Below are 18,155 nucleotides of genomic sequence, written 5' to 3'. Positions count from 1 at the left end.
CAGCACCTTAGCCAGGTATATGTTTTCTGAAGACTCTGTCAACTGTGTGTACTGTCATTTTGTTGTTGGTGGTTATCATGTTCTGGTATATCGTTATGCTCAAAAAGATAAATCGAGGCAAGTATCAATCTCACCTAATCTAGAGACTCCCCGATCCTGACCTTTCCTGACCCATTTACACTACCTGAGTCTACCCACCTGACCCCCCCGCCCCCACCCCCTGCCCTCTCCAAATACTGGAACTAATTACAAACTAATTACTCCAACTCTCTTCCTCCAGAGCTTCAAGATATAAAAATATACCCTTAAGAACAGTAAAGGTAGTAGCATAATTTCACATTAATTTCAATAACTTGCCTGGACTACATTCCCTGGAAACACGACAAATGCCTGCTTAGGACTATTACGGTGATGGCCAGCTTTCTAAGTAACACACGCACATGATACCTGCTCCTTTAAAAAGCTAAGGAAAAAAACAAAACAGAAACACAGAAACAACTTACCCGTACATGAGAAACTTCTTAACGACGTTTCTAGAATACTTGGCTTTACTCAATTCAACCAAATTATCTGAAAAACAAAATAACTTAACAATGATTTAGTGTTCTCACTTCAGCCCTTCTGAGCAGAGGAGAGAATAAAAGCACAATACTGGGGACACAAACTAGTAACTCTGCCTTCCCTGTCCAGGCAAAGAACAAGTCCAAACAAAGACAAAAACAAAAAGCGTGTTGCCAAGCACACACTGCTGCTCAATAGAATCGTTTGCCAGGGGTGTCCTGGGTATCTCAAGAGGAAGAAACGACATACTACAAACGATTAGGATAAGTCTCAACTTCAGTACACAACGAATACCTCGCAGTTCTTCAAAAGCCTCTCTTCTCTGCTCTGCATTTCCGTACTGAATGTAGCACTGGATCACACGCGTGGAGTCGTGTGCAAAGGCAATCTGTGGGGAAAACAGTATGGCCCTTCAGACTGATTCTCTCTGAGGACTTACGTTCCCTTCTTGCTTTATTGCTACTTCCTTCAGAATTCCTTGTTAGAAAGAAAGTTGGGTTTTCATATATAAAATAAAATCTAGATTGCTTAGGATGTAAAAAGGCTTGTTTTAATTGTATAGAACGAGGATGAACCAGCCGTATTTGCTTTTGTTACCTAACACATTTTATAGGTATAATTAATAATGGTATTAAGGAGGAATAAATTTAACCATTTTGCAAGATTCCTATCATCACAATTAAAACCAAACCAAACCAAAACTGTCCAGTGATCATATGTACTGTATCTCTCTGAAAGTTTCTTTCCCTAAAAAGGGAAAGTTTCCAGGTTCAAAAATACTATTATTTTAGGATTTACATATATATAATCTAAGAACCCCCCATGTCTGTCAGTTTGTCGTAATCTGAGAAGGTGGACTATATGAAGAAGAACGGGGCATCAGGATTGGAGGAAGACTCACTAACAACCTGCATTACGCAGATGACAAATCTTCCTTGCTCAAAGTGAAGAGGACTTGAAGCACTTAGTGATGAAGATCAAAGACCACAGCCTTCACTATGGATTACACCTTAACGTAAAGAAAACAAAAATCCTCACAACTGGACCAATAAGCAATATCATGATAAACAGAGAAAAGACTGAAGTTGTCAAGGATTTCGTTTGACTTGGATCCACAATCAACGCCCATGGAGGCAGCAGTCAAGGAATCAAAAGACACATTGCATCAGGTAAATCTGCTGCAAAGGACCTCTTTAAAGTGTTGAAGAGCAAAGACGTCACCTTGAAGACTAAGGTGCGCCTGACCCAAGCCATGGTATTTTCAAAAGCATCATATGCACGTGAAAGCTGGACAATGAATAAGGAAGACTGAAGAAAAACGGACGCCTTTGAATTGTGGTGCTGGCAAAGAATATTGAATACACCATGGACTACCAAGAGGACGAACAAATCTGTCTTGGAAGAAGTACAACCAGAATGCTCCTCAGAAGCAAGGATGGCCAGACTGCATCTTACATAGTTTGGACATGTTGTCAGGAGGGATCAGTCCCTAAGAAGGACATCATGCTTGGTAAAATAGAGGGTGGGCGGGAAAGAGGAAGACCCTCAACGAGGTGGACTGACACAGTGGCTCCAACAATGAGCTCAAGTGTAACAAAGACCGTAAGGATGGGGCAGGACCGGGCAGTGTTTCGTTCTGTGGTACGCAGGGTCTCTATGAGTTGGAACCGACTCGACAGCACCTAACAACAACAACAATCTAAAAATGTTCGGGTTAAGCAACTAAGGGCAGAGATAAAGATGCTGCTGTTGCGTCAAGCCGACTATGGCCACCCCATGTGTGCAGAGCAGAACTGCTCCACAGGGTTTTCAAAGCTTTGACCTTTCAGAAGCAGATCGCCAGGCCTGTCTTCCAGGGACACCGCTTGGTGGGTTCAAACCATGGGCCTTTTGGCTACTAGTTCAGTGCTTAACAGTGTGTGCCATCCAAGGGCTCCTATCGTTTTTAGGTGCCGTCGAGTCGGTTCCGACTCATAGCGACCCTGTGCACAACAGAACGAAACACTGCCCGGTCCTGCACCATCCTTACAATCGTTGTTATGCTTGAGCTCATTGTTGCAGCCACTGTGTCAATCCACCTCGTTGACAGTCTTCCTCTTTTCTGCTGAGTCTCACCATCCTTGCCTCTAAGGAGCATTCTGGCTGCATTTCTTCCATAGATAAAGATAAATCAATCGATCAAATACATCTATAAACACACACTGGCAGCTACATTACCAATATTCCACTTCTCCTATTTTCATAATCCCTGCACACACATCTGGTTATATTCCTAGAACGGTCACTATCTACCAAATCTGATTCTCCACCCCATTCCTCTCCCCGCTCCCCCTCACCACCTCTACAAATATTAGAGAGATTAGACCCTATCAAGGCCTCGATGATCAATTTTCTATAGCAACGGCCACAGGTAATCGATCGTACCAAATTGTCTTTATTATGTTACTGTGCTGGTCTATTCCAGAAGTCCTTGTTTGTTGCTCACCTCATCTTTAACTTCTTTTTAATTACAACAAGTCAGAAGGTGAAAGTACACTCCATCAAAGATAGGGATTACAGAAGAATTTCTTTAAGGGAGATTTGCTTAGGTATCTTTGAGAAAACAAAACAACAACAAAAAGGCTGTTTTCAAGAGATGGATATACAATCATTTACTTTGTTGACCTTTTTTACTGGCTGGCTGCACAGTAACAAAATACCAACACTAGAAGTCAAGTTCTTGATCTTCTTCCCATGCTTGAGGTTGGGTTACATTTCCCAAAAAAAAACGGCTGAGAATCACATGCGCATATATTCGAGCAGCTCCCACATAACCAAAGTAAGATCTTTAACACACAGGCTATCATTCAGAACTCAAGGCAACCTAAGAGTGAAGTGCTGCTACTCCTGCTTTACAGGAGAAGAGTGAGGTCATGACAAGTTAGGGAATTGGCTACCCCATGGCCCTGGGCAAGAAACTGAACTTCTCTGAGCCTGAGATGTCCACGTGTAGGATGGGGACAAGGACACAAGTTAAACGAGACACTGTATGTCGGTCAGCACGGTTCCTGGCACACAGTAACAGCTGATTAACCATTTGTTATTATTGCTCAAAGGCTAAGTCCGTGGTACTGTCATAAAACCCAAGGGCCATCAGGGAACGACCTTGAGCAGGAAATACCTGTAAACTGAGGACAAAAGAAGACAGCTAGAGCTGAGCGGCAGTTCTGCCCTAAAAAGATCTTGCTTAGATTAGCAAGAAAGCAGCAGCTGGAGCCTTGCTGTTTCAAGACATTCCTTCAGACTGTAACCTGGGATTGGATTAGATCTCTGCACGTGGTCAAGTACTCGGCTGCTAAACAAAAGGCAGGTGGTTCACAATCACTAGCTGCTCTGGTCTGCGGGAGAAAGATGTGGCAGTCTGCATCCGTAAAGACGACAGCCTTGGAAACCATACGGGGCAATTCTACTTTGTCCTACAGGGTCGCTCTGAGTTGGAATCGACTTGATATCAACAGGTTACGCATGTGGTTCGGCAAAGCCGGCACCTCCAGGGCCCCAAAGCTACTGGAGTCTGTTTCCCTTCAAGTATGCGGCCACTAAGTACTTATCCAGATACACGAGAATCAAGGGAAGTTTACTACAAACAGGATTAGCAGCAACAATGAAAATTACCCCACAGCTCCCAAATCTATTCAATTTCAGTTAAAGATGTTTGGAGGAAGTTTGTAAGAGCAAGGAAGAAAAGAAAGAAGGAATTAAATGTCCTTACCACAAACACAAAAGAGCCAACGAGTTAAAACGTCCTAAATTATACACAGTTCTGAGTAAGACATTCGAACACATACTATTAAATTTCTCAAGATAACTTTAAGAGAAAATGGATTTTAAGTAAATTACTAAAAAATGACACAGCCAAGTATGTGAGTCTTCCCGTAAGTGCCCAGCGGGAAGGTTCTCTCACTATTAAGTTTGTATTTGGTCCATGTTATGAGTGGCATTTGAAATTTTTTGACCAAATACATTTGAAACGATGAAGAATCCACTTGCCATAAATGGTCACTGAGAGTGAGTTAGTTTCAACTGCTTACAATTGCAACCATGAGTGCGCCACACTTACGGTTTTAATTTTCCCCTGAATCAACTTCTGCAAGTCGCTCATCAACTTCACTCTTTTTTCCTTGTCACAGTCTTTTCTATAAGTAAGAAGGTGGAAGGAAACATGGCTTAAGAAGTTATTTTAAACACACGCGACTAAAAACCATACTAACGTGTTCACCCAGTTCAGCGTGATTTTCTTTTCAGAAGTTAAAACTGAGCAGCCAGAGATAAAGTAATCCCCTCGAAGGCAGACACTCATCTCACTAAGGTGTAAATTTATGCATCAATCTAAATCTTCACAGCCAGAACTTCAGAAGTAAAGAAAACCATAAACCAAGTCGAGGATACCAAATACTTAAGAAGTATTTCCAAGCCTAGCTAGTAAGAAACGGTCCTTCATTTTCTCAAGTCTCGTCCTTCGTTTTCTCGAGTCTTGCAGGAAGGATGTCAAGTCCATTTTGGCTTTCACAATATACATTTCAGAAACATACCTGACACCATCCTAACGATTCCGCACATTTCTGCAATGAGGAGACATCCAAATACCAATGTGTCTACTGGGGTGGTAGATGTGATCCCTAAGTAGCCCAAGTGCTCTGCCATTTACTCCGGGGCTTCTCGCTGTTTACAAGGCACTAATACTTCTCCATCATTTCAAAAGGACTAGTAAAGACATCTTTACCTTCTTAACAGCTCCCAAATCTGCTTTGCCCGGACAACAATGTCATAGTTGGTTTTGTCGCTGAGTTGCCTGCTCTGCTTCAGCTCTTTCTTCTTCTTTTTGAAATCATCCCATTTGGGTTTCTTGGCGGCTGATTCTAATTATAGAAATGATTTTTGATCACATTTAACATTCTGAGTGCTATAAACGAATACAACTTAGGTACGCAAGTCTATCAGAAATCAGGCTCGCTATTCCGGTGGAGGCTAGAGGAGGGAAATAGCCCCTAAGATTTAACACTTTATTTCATCTTCTGAGCAGTTTGTACATTTTAAACTTGATCAAGGCCAATCACTCATTCACTGAACAGTTACTGACGAGGTGTTAACAGAAACAATTATTAAGAAAATAGAAAGGACTGTAAAGGCAATTTAAAGAAAAAAAATCTTTTTCAATTATAAAATAAAATTCTGCTTTAGATAATATCGTTGGGCTTTAGGTATCACCAGTTCTCAACAAAAGAGAGTCCAAATGAGACCAGGAATAACCGTACACAGTTCACTGTCTGGAATGCATTTAAAATCATTCTCACAGTAACCCTAGGACGTGCCTACTATTATCATATCCCCTTTCGAGTTTGGGAAACAAAGGAACCAAGTAGTTAAATTCCTTGGGCCCAAGGTCACACATCTCCCAAGTGGTACAGCTGGAATCCAAACCCAGAGACGACCCTCTGAAACCCCGTGCTCTGCAGTCTCTTACAACAAAGAGCAGCTGAAATTTCTAAGTTCTCTACGAACAGTTGAGAATGCTATAAAGGTCTAGTATCTATTACTCTTTTTTCTTGTTCTCAAAACTCTGAGCAATATACCAACTGAATAAAAAAACCCGAAGAGGTAAAACAAACAGTAACCTAATAAAATGGGTGTTGTTAAAAGGAGCACCCTGTGGAGAATTAGTGATTTCTAAATATCTTCCTCTGATTACACATAGAAAACATACACACTGTAAAACCACTTCTTGTAAAAAAAAAAAATCAGACTCACTGTAAAAGTAACTTCTACAGAAAACAAAATCCTCCTGTAATATCAAAACCCGGAAATAACCACTGACATTTTACCTCATTGGTGCCTTTTTTCTACACGTGTTAACTTTATATTAATCTCCTATAGAAATTTATCATCTTCCTGTCTTTTCACTTAACTTCGTGTTACAAGTGTTTTCCCACGAAATATTCCTCAAGATCATAGCTTTTAATAGCTTACATGCCAAAATTTATTTAATTATTCCCCTCGTTGTTCCCCCCCGGTAAGACATGTTACAGGCAATGGGGGGAGTGTCTACCATCAACCCTAAAGCACTCCATTCTATAGAACAGAGAGTAAGAACACAAATATCTGGGCGTCCATGGCAGATGCCACGCTAGGTCATAGCAGATACATCAATTCTGGGGAGATGCAGTAGTACCCAATCCCTCTCAGCTGCTGGTATAAAAATAAAACAAATTCAGCTTCACTTTGAGATGTCAAGAACGTGTCTCCCACAGCCAAAGGAAGCAGGGCTCTAGCACCACAGGGTCGTACTGTGAGAACGTGTGTGTTTAGAACGCGAGCCTCGAGAACTCCCACAGGAAAAGGCAGATTTAGGACCTGTTAGACAGGATAGGGGGCAGTGTGGCTCAGTGGGAGAATTCCGACCTTCCACGCAGGAGACTCTGTTTTGATTCCTGGCCGATGCACCTCATCCGCAGCCACCACTTGACTGTCAGCGGAGGCCTGTGTGTTGTCATGATGCTGAATAGGTTTCAATGGAGCCTCCAGGCTAATGTAGGGTAGGAAGAAAGGCCTGGCAATCTACTCCCAAACAGTCAGCCAATGAAAATCATACGGATCACAATGATTCGAATCTGCTCTGCATGGAGTCACCGTGAATTGGGCACCAACTGGACAGCAGCTAACGACAGACAGGCTGGGAAAGAAAACATAGGACAGAGAAGCTGGACGAGAAACTACTCGAGTGGGAGGAGGGAGAGAAAGGGAAGAGGAAAACCTGGGGAAAAAATGGAGGCTGCAGTACGAAAGGATCCTGCAGGCATGACGAGAAACAATGACATTTCCTTTCCTTCCTTTCTCCCCCCTCTCTGTCGCTGAGCGCTGAGGCAGATCAGAGAGCTCCCAAGACGGCCCCACGGCATGGCCTCAGCTGGTGGCCATGCGACAGTGCTGGGACATGCCGTGTTGGAGAAAAAGAATGAAAGCCACCCAAGTGATCTCCATCCCGCTGCAGCAGAGGTGCGTGTCCGTCAGCTCCTGTACCTGGGAGACAGCTGAGACCTGGGCAGGACAACGCACAGCAGGATGTGCTGTTCAACAGAGTTCTGGGTGAAAAATGCCCCGTAAGCGTCAGATGAAGACATCAGCGGTTTACTTCAACAGGCAAACAGGAGCTCTGCCAAGACTTCCGATCAGATAGTAACTTGGAACGAACCAATTAAGGAGCCCTGGTGATGCAGTAGTTAAGCGCCTGGCTGCTAAGCGAAAGGTTAGGCGATTCAAACTCACCAGCTGCTCCACGAGAGAAGGATGTGGCAGTCTGCTTCCACAAAGATTACAGCCTTAGAAACCGTATGGACAGTTCTACTCTGTCCTATACGATGGTTATGAGTCAAACTCGACTCGACAACAATGGGTTTATTTTAGGTGGCACAATAGTTAAGTGCTTAGCTGCTAACCAAAAGGTTGGTGGTTTGTATCCACCTAGCAGCTCCATGAAAGACTGGGGATCTGCTCCTATAGAATTACAGCCTAGAAAACCCTATGGGGCAGCTCTGCTCCACCACACGGGGTCACTATAAGTCAATATCCACCCGATGGCATGTAACAACAATTATGCCTGTTAGTCGGGGCCAGTCCTCTTACTGGTTAATTTTTTTTTAACTCCATCTCCTAGCACAGGGCATAGGAAACTCAAGTATTTGATGAATGAATGAATGAATGAATTTTAACCTCCTGAATGTTTTATTGATGCTTCACTGTATTGTGTCATTACCGCTTAGCTTAATTCCATAGCTAACTCAGGAGGGTTTTAGGAAATGAGGAACTCTTAAGAGGGAAATGCTGGCCAGGGAAGGTTTCTATTGCTTATGTAAGCCAATCTGTTCCTTACTCCTTCCCCACAAAACTACTGCATTTCAAGAACATGAATGAGAGGTCTATAGAGGACTTCGAAAGTCTTCTGAGTCTCCTTGGTTCAGGCAGGAGTTCAGGCAGGGCAAGGGCTCTGCACAGACCTGGCTAAAGGGACCAGTGCTTACCATCGCTTTTACTGTCCGGCTGGAACTTTCTCTTCTTGTTGAATTTATTGGCCGCCTGGAATTTGTTCTTTGGTACTTTATCCCCTTGGTGCTTATTCCTGAACTGCTTCACACCCTTTTTCCCAGGTTTGGTGGCACTTTTCTCAAAGTTCTTAGATGGGCCTTTAGGTCCACCTTCCTTAACAGCTTTTCCTGGGAACGTCTTTGAAGAACCAGAATCTAGTGACAATGATAAGCAATTAATTCCATGACCCTGGGCACAGATCTCTTTTATTCACTGGATTGTGTTCATTACAGAAATGTGCAGGCTCTTTAGTGAGCCCCAGTGGCACAGCGGTTAAGAGCTCTGCTGCTAACCAAAAGGTTGGCAGTCTGAATCCACCAGGTGCTCTTTGGACACCCAAGGAGGCAGTTATACACCGTCCTACAGGGTTGCTATGAGTGGGAATTGACTTAATGGCAACAGGTTTGGGTTTTTTTTTTGTGAGATATATTTTGTCTTACTCTCAAACATGCAAAACTTATCCTTTTGAATAGAGTGGGATTTTAAAAAAGTCAATCAGAAAAAACAAAAACTCTTTCCCTGATTAAAAAATTAAAAGTTCATTATAAAAAACCTAGAAAGCAAAAATACGTAACAAAAACTACCCATAATCCTACTACCTGGTCAAGAGAGAGGCCGCTGGTGACATGTATTTAGTGTAATTCTCTAGTTTTAAGCAGCTAGTAGGGATATTATTCACATTTTTGAATTCCACTTTAATGACTCTAGCTCATCAAGGCCTTTACACATAGTTTTTGGTGGTCCAATAAAACAGAAGGACTCTAAGAATAAAATCAACACCCTTGAAATTTAGAAAATACATCAAAAACATAAATCAATAATGTTTTCAAAATTTCTAGTTTAGAGAAAAATTTTTTTCAAAGTCTATAATAAAATTATTTGATAAAATCTACCTTTGGTCAATAAAGCTTGCAAACTAAGAGCTTAACAGGTGAGATGAGCTTCCAACAAAAAACCAAACCAACTGCCATCAAGTCAATTCCGACCCCTACATTTAGTCAGTTACATGGTGCTTGACATTCCTATTTTCCAACACTGACACCTGAGGGAATAATAAAGACATCATGTAGTTACAGATCCCGACACTGAAAGTATCTGGATGACCAGCACTATGTATCAACCAGCCCTGATTTGTCAAACATTAAAGTACAACCTGTGCGTTAGAGTGAATGTAACCAGGCAGCAGCATCTCCGGCTGAGACACGCAGTCTTTCATGAGTATCACGTGTCATGCTCTCTAATTATTCTGGCAATTTCTCAAATGTTTTCAGTTTCAAAAAAACATGCTAACCCACCCACATACGCTAACACCTACTTCATTCGAACATTTCAATCCTAATCGTGGCCCATGAGTACAAACTGGAGTCTACTACCCACCCCACTATTCCACCATCGCCTCCCCCCACCTCCAATCGTGATGGCCAGAACAACCACGCTGTGACACTTGCTTGGGGGCGTCCACCTTACCAGTGCTTTTATGAAATCTGTTTTTCCCTTGTGATGCCTTTGTGCCCTTTCCAGTGAATTTTTTTTTCCCCTTGACTTCCATCACGTCAACTCTGGAAAACAAAAACACAACGGGATCACTGAATTGCTTCTCATCACATACGAGTCAGTAAACAGTCATTGCCGCACGCAGTCCTTCAGCTCCCTGGTGGAGTACAAAATTGCCAGGTAGGGTGCGGGTATCCACACAAGCCCAGCCATCACCACTCACTGCTCTAAGACTTTAGAATGAAAAATGAACACAGTTTCAATACAGACACTAAGAACATCCACCCTGACTCCTGCCTCATGGATATACCTATGTGGAGGCCAGTCAGAAATAGTACTAGCTAAAAATAGGCCCTTGTTTATATTAAGTAAAAGTATCAGCATTTGCATTTCTTGTAATCTGGGAAGGCTTTGTGACGGGTAACTGACAGTATTACCATTGGGTTTCTTACTTTGAAAATAGTTACCATTCACTGTGTTGTTGGGTGGTGTTGACTAGATTCCAACAGATAGCAATCCCATGTGACAGAATAGAACAGCCCCATAGGGTTTTCTAGCCTATAACCTTTACAGGAGCAGATGCCAGGTCATTCTCCTGCAGAGCCGCTGGGTGGGTTCAAATCACCAACCTTTCGGCTTAACCACTGCACCACCAGGGCTCCGTAACCTACCCTAAATGTTAACATACCTCAAGTCTTTGTCCTCATGACCTTTCTTCTCTCCACACTTCTTCCTAGATGATCTCATCTGACCTCATGGATCTCTATGCTGAAGACTCCCAATTTATTTCTCTATTATGAACTTCTCCTTGGGCTCCAGGCCTGCATGTCGAACTGCCTACCTGACACCTCTGTGTGTCTAACAGGCACCTTACATTTAAAAGACCTGACACACAATTCTTTATATCTCCACTGTAAAGCACCCCAAACAGCTTCACCAATTCACCCCACCCTATTCTTCCCCATCTCAGTCAATGGCACATCACTCACTCCACTGCTCAAGGAAGGGACTTAAAAATTGTCCTTCACGTTTTTCAATCACTGGTCTCCTACATTCAATCCATCAGGAAGTCCTCTTGATGCCTTCTAAAAATACTTCTAAGGGTTAGCAGAAAAAGAGGAAGAACCTCCAAGAGATGGACTGACACGGTGGCTCCAACCATGGGCTCAAGCCTAACAATTGTGAGGATGCTGCAGGGCTAGGCGGTGTTTCCTTCTGTTGTATGTAGGGTCGCTATGAGTTGGAACTGACTCGATGGCACCTAACAACTAACCGTCCAATTCCTAACTCCACTACCAGCACTCGAATCCAAACCACCATCCTTATCAAAACCAAACCACTTCCTTACTAGCCTTCCACTTTTTATACAGCATATTTTCGAAAGAGCACCCAGGTCTATCGTGCTTTTCCCTTGATTATAAGCCTTCAACAGACTTACTGCAGAGCTGTCTTTCCTCAGCTTTCAGAGCTCACGGTTTCCTCCTGTTAGGCTTTAGGTCTCGGCTCAGAGATCACGTCTTCAGACTCCCCTATCCTCTATCTCGGCAAGCCGGTTCGTTTCCCTCCCAGCGTTTACAATTCGCAACCGTACGTTTAGGCTGTAAATCCCAGGGGAGTGAGTACCCAATTTACCGCCCAGCACAGAATCGGGCGCAGAGTGGATGTCTGTCACACGTACGACAGGTACGGTGAACGACCTCGCAGGGCCGGGACTTTAGAGAGGGAACCTACTCCAGTCCACGCAGCAGTACGGGGGCCGCGCGGGGCGAAGGGGGACCCTGGAATGAACGAGCCGCCCCTTGCCAGGTCACCGTCGATCCCCGAACCCTTTTGAGAAACCGTGGCCTGACCCCCTCCGCCCTCTCCCGGGGCGCCGCGGGGCTCGCCGGCCCCTGCACCGAGCTGCAGGCTACCACCTCACCGCACTCACCGCACACGTGAGGCCGCGCCACGCGTGGATCCTGCTCTCCGACCGCCACTTCCGCCTCCAGACCTTGCCCCGCCCCCGGCCATCTTACTTCCTGTCCGGAACGGAACTGGGGTTAAACGGGGCGGGGACTCGGAGGAAAAACGGAAATGCTAAATTTCTATTGGTCCGCTTCTGCCTACCTAATCTTGAGGTGCGACGGACGTGCCTAACGCGAAGTTTGGCCCTCGAAAGGACCCGTAGGACCGAAGATGTGTCGGTGGCTCCTGAAAGTGACGTTGTTAACCCTGTCATTTCCTTGTGGGAATGATTTTAGTCGCTATTGGGAGGGGACTTAGCTGGCACGTTGGAGTCTCAGCTCAGACGCGGTTAATCCTGTAGCCTGTACTAATATTAAAATCGCTAATGTTTTTAAAGTGCGTTCGGCTGCCTTCTCTCTGGCTGTGTTGGGTGGAGGTTAAAAGGAATATCCGGAGAGTAGGCTTGACTTGTAATCCCGGCTTTTCTGCGCAGTAGCTGAGTGGCTTTGAGCAAATTACTAAATTGTTCCAGCCTCGATTTTCTAATCAATAAAACAGAGGTAGCTAAATCGCACGTGCGAAGTGCTTAGCACAATGAACGATCATGGTAAGCGCTCAATAAAGACCATTACTAATGTCTGTACAATTCTAAGATTGTAGTTATCCTCATTTTCCACTTTAGAAAGTGAAGCTGTCATTAGGTGGTTATTCCCGTTTTACAGATGAAGAAATTGAGGCACAGAGAGGTTCAATAACTCGCCCGAGAAGATAAATCTGGTGTATTAGTTTCCTGGAGTCCCTGCATGACAGAAACGCTTAAGTACTTGACTGCTAGCCAGAAGGTTGGCGGTTCCAACCAGAGGTGCCTCGGGAGAAAGGCCTGGTGATCTGCTTCTGAAAGGTCATGGCCTTGAAAATCCTATGGAGCAGTTCTGCTCTGCACACATGGGGTCCCCATGAGTCCCAACAGACTTAATGGCAACTGTTTTTGTTTGTTTGTTTGGTATTAGTTTCCTAGAGCTTTCATAACATAACCAAAAATCTTAGTGGTGTCAAACAACAGAAATTTAATATCTTACGGCCAGAAATCCAAAATCAAGATGTCACACTCCCTCTGAAGGCTCTAGAAGAGAATGCTTCCTTGCCTCTTACAGCTTCTGGTGGCTCCAGGCATTCCTTGGCTCATGGCTGCGTCACTCCAGTCTCTGCCGCCGTCTTCACATGCCGTTTTCTTTATCGGTGTTTTTTCTCTGTATTATAAGAACACATTGGATTTAGGGCCCATCATGATAATCCAGGATGATCTTATCTCGAGATCCTTAACTTACATCTGCAAAGACCCATTTTCCAAATAAGGTTCTGAGAGTTAGCATGTAGACATAGCATTTCGGGGGACACCATACAACCCACCATACACATCTGCAAAGTTGGGGTGGAACTTGATCGCAGGTGTGTCAAGCTTCATATTTTACTGTGTTCCAACTCATGCCGTTTCCTGCCTCTTAAGGCATTAGGATTGAGACTGTAGTGAATTGTTGAGAGCAGGGGCCATGTAACTTGCCAGGCATCTATCCCACTACCCAGCACATAGTTATGTTTGATAAACAGTTGTTGCCTATATTTACTGCTACAAATATGTTCACATTTCAGCTCTCTTGAGTCTGAGAATAGTGTTTAAGTTAAGTCTTTCCCCTTCATTTTATGGAAAAGGGGAAAACCTGTAGTAAATTTGATCCCATGAGTCTGACTCAAAATCATGATCTTTTCAACATGGCTGCCTTTGGACTGCTTTCCCTAGCCCGTTGTCTTAGTTATCTAGTGCTGCTATAACAAAAGTACCACAAATGGATGTCCTTAACAAACAAATTTATTCTCTCACAGTCTGGGAAGCTGGAAGTCCAAATTTAAGGAACCAGCTCCAGCGGAAGGCTTTCTCTGTCAGCTGGCTCTGGGGGAAGGTCCTTGTCATCAATCTTCCCTTGGTCTAGGAACTTCTCAGCATGGAGACCCCAGGTCCAAAGGATGCCCTCTGCTCCTGGCACTTCTTTCTTGGTGGTAATTAGGTCCCCATCTCTCTACTTCTCTCTCCTTTTTTTCCTTGTAAGATAAAAGATTCAGTAATTTCTGCATTCAGTTGGATCACCTTTCTTCGGTACAGGCATAAATATGGATCTCTTCCAGTCGGTTGGCCAGGTAGCTGTCTTCCAAATTTCTTGGCATAGATTAATGAGCACTTCCAGCACTGCATTCATTTGTTGAAACATCTCAGTTAGTATTCCGTCAATTCCTGGAGCCTTTTTTAAAATTTTAACCAGTGCCTTCAGAGCAGCTTGGACTTCTTCTTTCAGTACCATCAATTCCAGATCATATGTTACCTCTTGAAATGGTTGAATATTGACCAATTCTTTTTGATATAGTAACTCTGTGTATTCCTTCCATATCGAACAACATCGCTAATATCACATGTAAGCAAAATTGATCCTTCAAAAGCAACTGCGGCAGTGTAGTGACAGGGAACAGCCAGACATTCAAGCTGGACTCAGAAGAGGACATGGAACCAGGGATATCGTTGCTGATGTAAGATGGATCCTGACTGAAAGCAGAGAATACCAGAAAGATGTTTATCCATATTTTATTAACTGTGCAAAGGCACTCTACTGTGTGGATCATAACAAGTTATGGGTAACAATGCAAAGAATGGGAATTCCAGAACACTTAATTGTGCTCATGAACAATTTGTATATGGATCAAGAGGCAGCCATTCCAACAGAACAAGGGACTACCACATGGTTTAAAGTCAGGAAAGGCGTGTGTCAGGGTTGTATACTTTCAACATACCTATTCAGTCTGTATGCTGAGCAAATAAGCCAAGAAACTGGACTATATGAAGAAGAACAGGGCATCGGGATTGGAGGAAGACTCATTAACGACCTGTGTTACGTAGATGACACAACCCTGCTTGCTAAAAGTGAAGAGGACTTGAAGCACTTACTGATAAAGATCAAAGACTGCAGCCTTCGGTAGGGATTACACCTCAACATAAACAAAACGAAAATTCTTACAACTGGACCAATAAGTAGCATCATGATAAACAGAGAGGAGATTGAGGTTGTCAAAGATTTCATTTTATTTAGATCCACAATCAACAACCATGGAAGGAGCAGTCAAGAAATCAAAAGATGCATTGCATTGGGCAAATCAGCTGCAAAAAAAAAAAAAAAAAAAAAAAAAACCTCTTTAAAGTATTGAAAAGCAAAGATGTCACCTTGAAGACTAAGGTGCACTGACCCAAGCCATGGTGTTTTCAAATGCCTCATAAGCATGCAAAAGCTGGACAATGAATAAGGAAGATGTTAGACAAATTGGCACCTTTGAATTGCGCTGTTGGCGAAGAATATTGAACATACCATGGACTCATGGACTGCCAAAAGAACCAACAAGTCTGTCTTGGAAGAAGAGCAGCCAAAATGCTCCTTAGAAGCAAGGATGGCGAGACTATGTCTCACATACTTTGGATACATTATCAGGAGGGATCGGTCCCTGGAGAAGGACATCATGTTTGGTAAAATACAGAGTCAGTGAAAAAGAGGAAGACCCTCAATGAGATGGATTGACACAGTGGCTGCAACAATGGGCTCAAGCACAGCAAAAACTGTGAGGATGGTTGAGGACCAGACAGCGTTAACTTTTGTTGTGCACAGAGTAGCTATGAGTCCAAATGAATGGACTGGACATCTATCAACAACAAGATAAAAGGTGATGCAGGCCACACCCCAGGGAAACTCCCCTTACATTGGATCAGGAATGTGACCTGAGTAAGGGTGTTGTATCCCACCCTAATCCTCTTTAGCATGAACTAATCTTGCCTCATTAACCACAGGCAGAAATTAGGATTTAAACAAATAGGAAAATTACATCAAATCACAAAATGGAGGACAACAACACAATACTGGGAATCATGGCCTAGCCAAGTTGACACATATTTTTGGGGGGGGACACAATTCAATCCATAACACCCATTATTTCTTTAGTAAATGCTCAAGAGAAGAGAGCTCAGAAATAGAATTTCATGAGACCCACCTGCAGTGGCTATTGGCCAAATAGTATGGTAGTGGAACTATTAGATAGCCTGAAATACTGGCAATAAATACTGGCCAAAAAAAAAAAAAAATTCACAAAACACACCACACAATCCCTGGAAGGGATTCATTTGTGACAGATAACAGCACCCCAGATCCTCACAGACACGTCCGTGTAGCTACCTTAAACATACACATCAAAACCCGACTGCTGTATTCATTTTCTTCTCATCAGGGAGAGAAAAAAGTCATCACGTGCCAAAGTTCTAGATTATTATCAGTTCTTTTTTTATCTTGTCTTCTGTGCTGCCAAAAAAAGTGGATTGTCTTGAGTATTTTATCTGTTTGGAGTGAGCTGAAAGTATCTTGTGGTTTTATAGAACAACAACAAACGTTTATCTTATAATTTTGCAGTTTACCAAGTTGACCCCATGATTCCTTCAAATAGCCAAGGATCTAAATGTACAGCAATAGAGCATTCCTCTTGTTGCATGATACAGCATACAATTTAATCAGAGCAACTAGACCTGCTCACATCCGAGAGGGTAGTCACAGAACTGTAGCAATGCAATTAAGATTACTGGCATTGGAATCGTATGAGTCTGGCTTACAAACCAAGTTCTGTACAACCATGGATGAGATAGTTAACTTCTCTGGGCCTCAGTTTCTGCATATATAATACGGGAAAAATAACACTTTTCTCTTGGAGTTGTTGTATGGCTCAAAAGTAATAATATCTATAAAGTTCTTAGCCAAGAGTAAATGGTCAATGGTTCATTGCTTATAATAAAGACAGAGAAAAACAAAGTAAAATGTATCCATTAGGAATGCTTTTGGCTGCAAGTAATGAAAAGCTCAGCTAATAGTGCCTTACTTAACTAAATAGGCCCTCATGTTTGTTACACAAAAATTCCGAAGGTAGCTGGTTGCTCTAGTTCAGGGACTGAACGATGTCATCAAAGACCCAAGCTCTTTTGCTCTCTATGCTTCTCTGCCATCCCCAGTTTGCTGGCTTTTCCTTCTCACACTTGTTGCTTTCTGGTTGTAAAATGTAATTCTCAGTTCCAGGATTTATATATATCAGAGCTCAAGGCAAGAAGAGTGGTGAAAGGGACAAAAGCCTTTTTCCCCCATAGGATTCTCTCTTTTTATCCTAAAAAGAAAAGCCACCAACAGAGTTCCCCCTTCTATTTCAGTGCCCGGAACTGGGCCTCATGTCTAGCCCCAGGATTTGGAGGACCATCTCATATGATGTTAACCAGACATTCAGATCTCATTCTTTTTTTCCAATACTCTAGCAAAGTTGAGGGAAACCTGGTGGCATAGTGGTCAAGCGATATGGCTGCTAACCAAAAGGTTGGCGGTTCAAATCCACCAGGTGCTTCTTGGAAACGCTATGGGGCAGTTCTACTCTGTCCTGTAGCGTCCCTATGAGTGGGAATCAAGCCAACAGCAATGGGTTTAGTAAAGTCACTTGGCAAATAGGCTTGCATCCAGTAGTAGAGATTTAACTTGTAATTTAAACAAATCTAGTTTAAATTCACGAGCTAAAACTTGAAATAACTGTAGCATTCGAGGTGGTGGTTCTCAGTCACCGATGCAGTTTTAAATGTACCAGTGTTTATAATTTATTGGTCCAAGGTAAGACCTGGGCATTAAGAGTTTGAACAGCTCCCCCAACGATGCTAATGTACACCAAGGTCACCAGCCACTTGTTTAAGAGATGGGGTTCAAGTTGTTGATTTGATCTTTTAGGTAACTAGAGTTAAGCCCTGTAACCCCCCCGGCCCTTCCTTTGATTGCAGTCAGCAGAATTAGAGACTAAATGCATGATGTACTCGTTGAAGTAGAATATCTTAGGCATAACCACATCTTTCTTAATCGAGGTCTCCTGTTGTGATTTGACATCATTAGATATTGAAAATGGTTTAAATTTGCATCGGACACTTCCAAACA

General features: G+C 43.1%; 1 protein-coding gene across 1 annotated transcript in view; it reads right to left on the bottom strand.

The window, feature by feature from the left end:
• PUM3 (pumilio RNA binding family member 3) overlaps positions 1 to 12,185 on the bottom strand; it is a 63,428-nt gene extending 51,243 nt beyond the window's left edge. Inside the window, exons 1-7 of the mRNA XM_049897292.1 lie at positions 12,104 to 12,185; positions 10,147 to 10,238; positions 8,616 to 8,834; positions 5,324 to 5,459; positions 4,661 to 4,736; positions 856 to 949; positions 504 to 570 (exon numbers count right to left, since the gene is read on the bottom strand). Of these exons, the coding sequence (XP_049753249.1) occupies positions 504 to 570; positions 856 to 949; positions 4,661 to 4,736; positions 5,324 to 5,459; positions 8,616 to 8,834; positions 10,147 to 10,228 (674 nt within the window). The 5' untranslated portion in view covers positions 10,229 to 10,238; positions 12,104 to 12,185. The remainder of the gene's footprint in view (positions 1 to 503; positions 571 to 855; positions 950 to 4,660; positions 4,737 to 5,323; positions 5,460 to 8,615; positions 8,835 to 10,146; positions 10,239 to 12,103) is intronic.
• Positions 12,186 to 18,155: the final 5,970 nt, after the last annotated feature.

Source organism: Elephas maximus, chromosome 9, assembly GCF_024166365.1.
Source record: "Elephas maximus indicus isolate mEleMax1 chromosome 9, mEleMax1 primary haplotype, whole genome shotgun sequence".
Lineage (NCBI taxonomy): Eukaryota > Metazoa > Chordata > Mammalia > Proboscidea > Elephantidae > Elephas > Elephas maximus.
The sequence above is the reverse complement of the archived record's forward strand: the minus strand, read 5'-3'. Positions and strand labels throughout refer to the sequence as shown.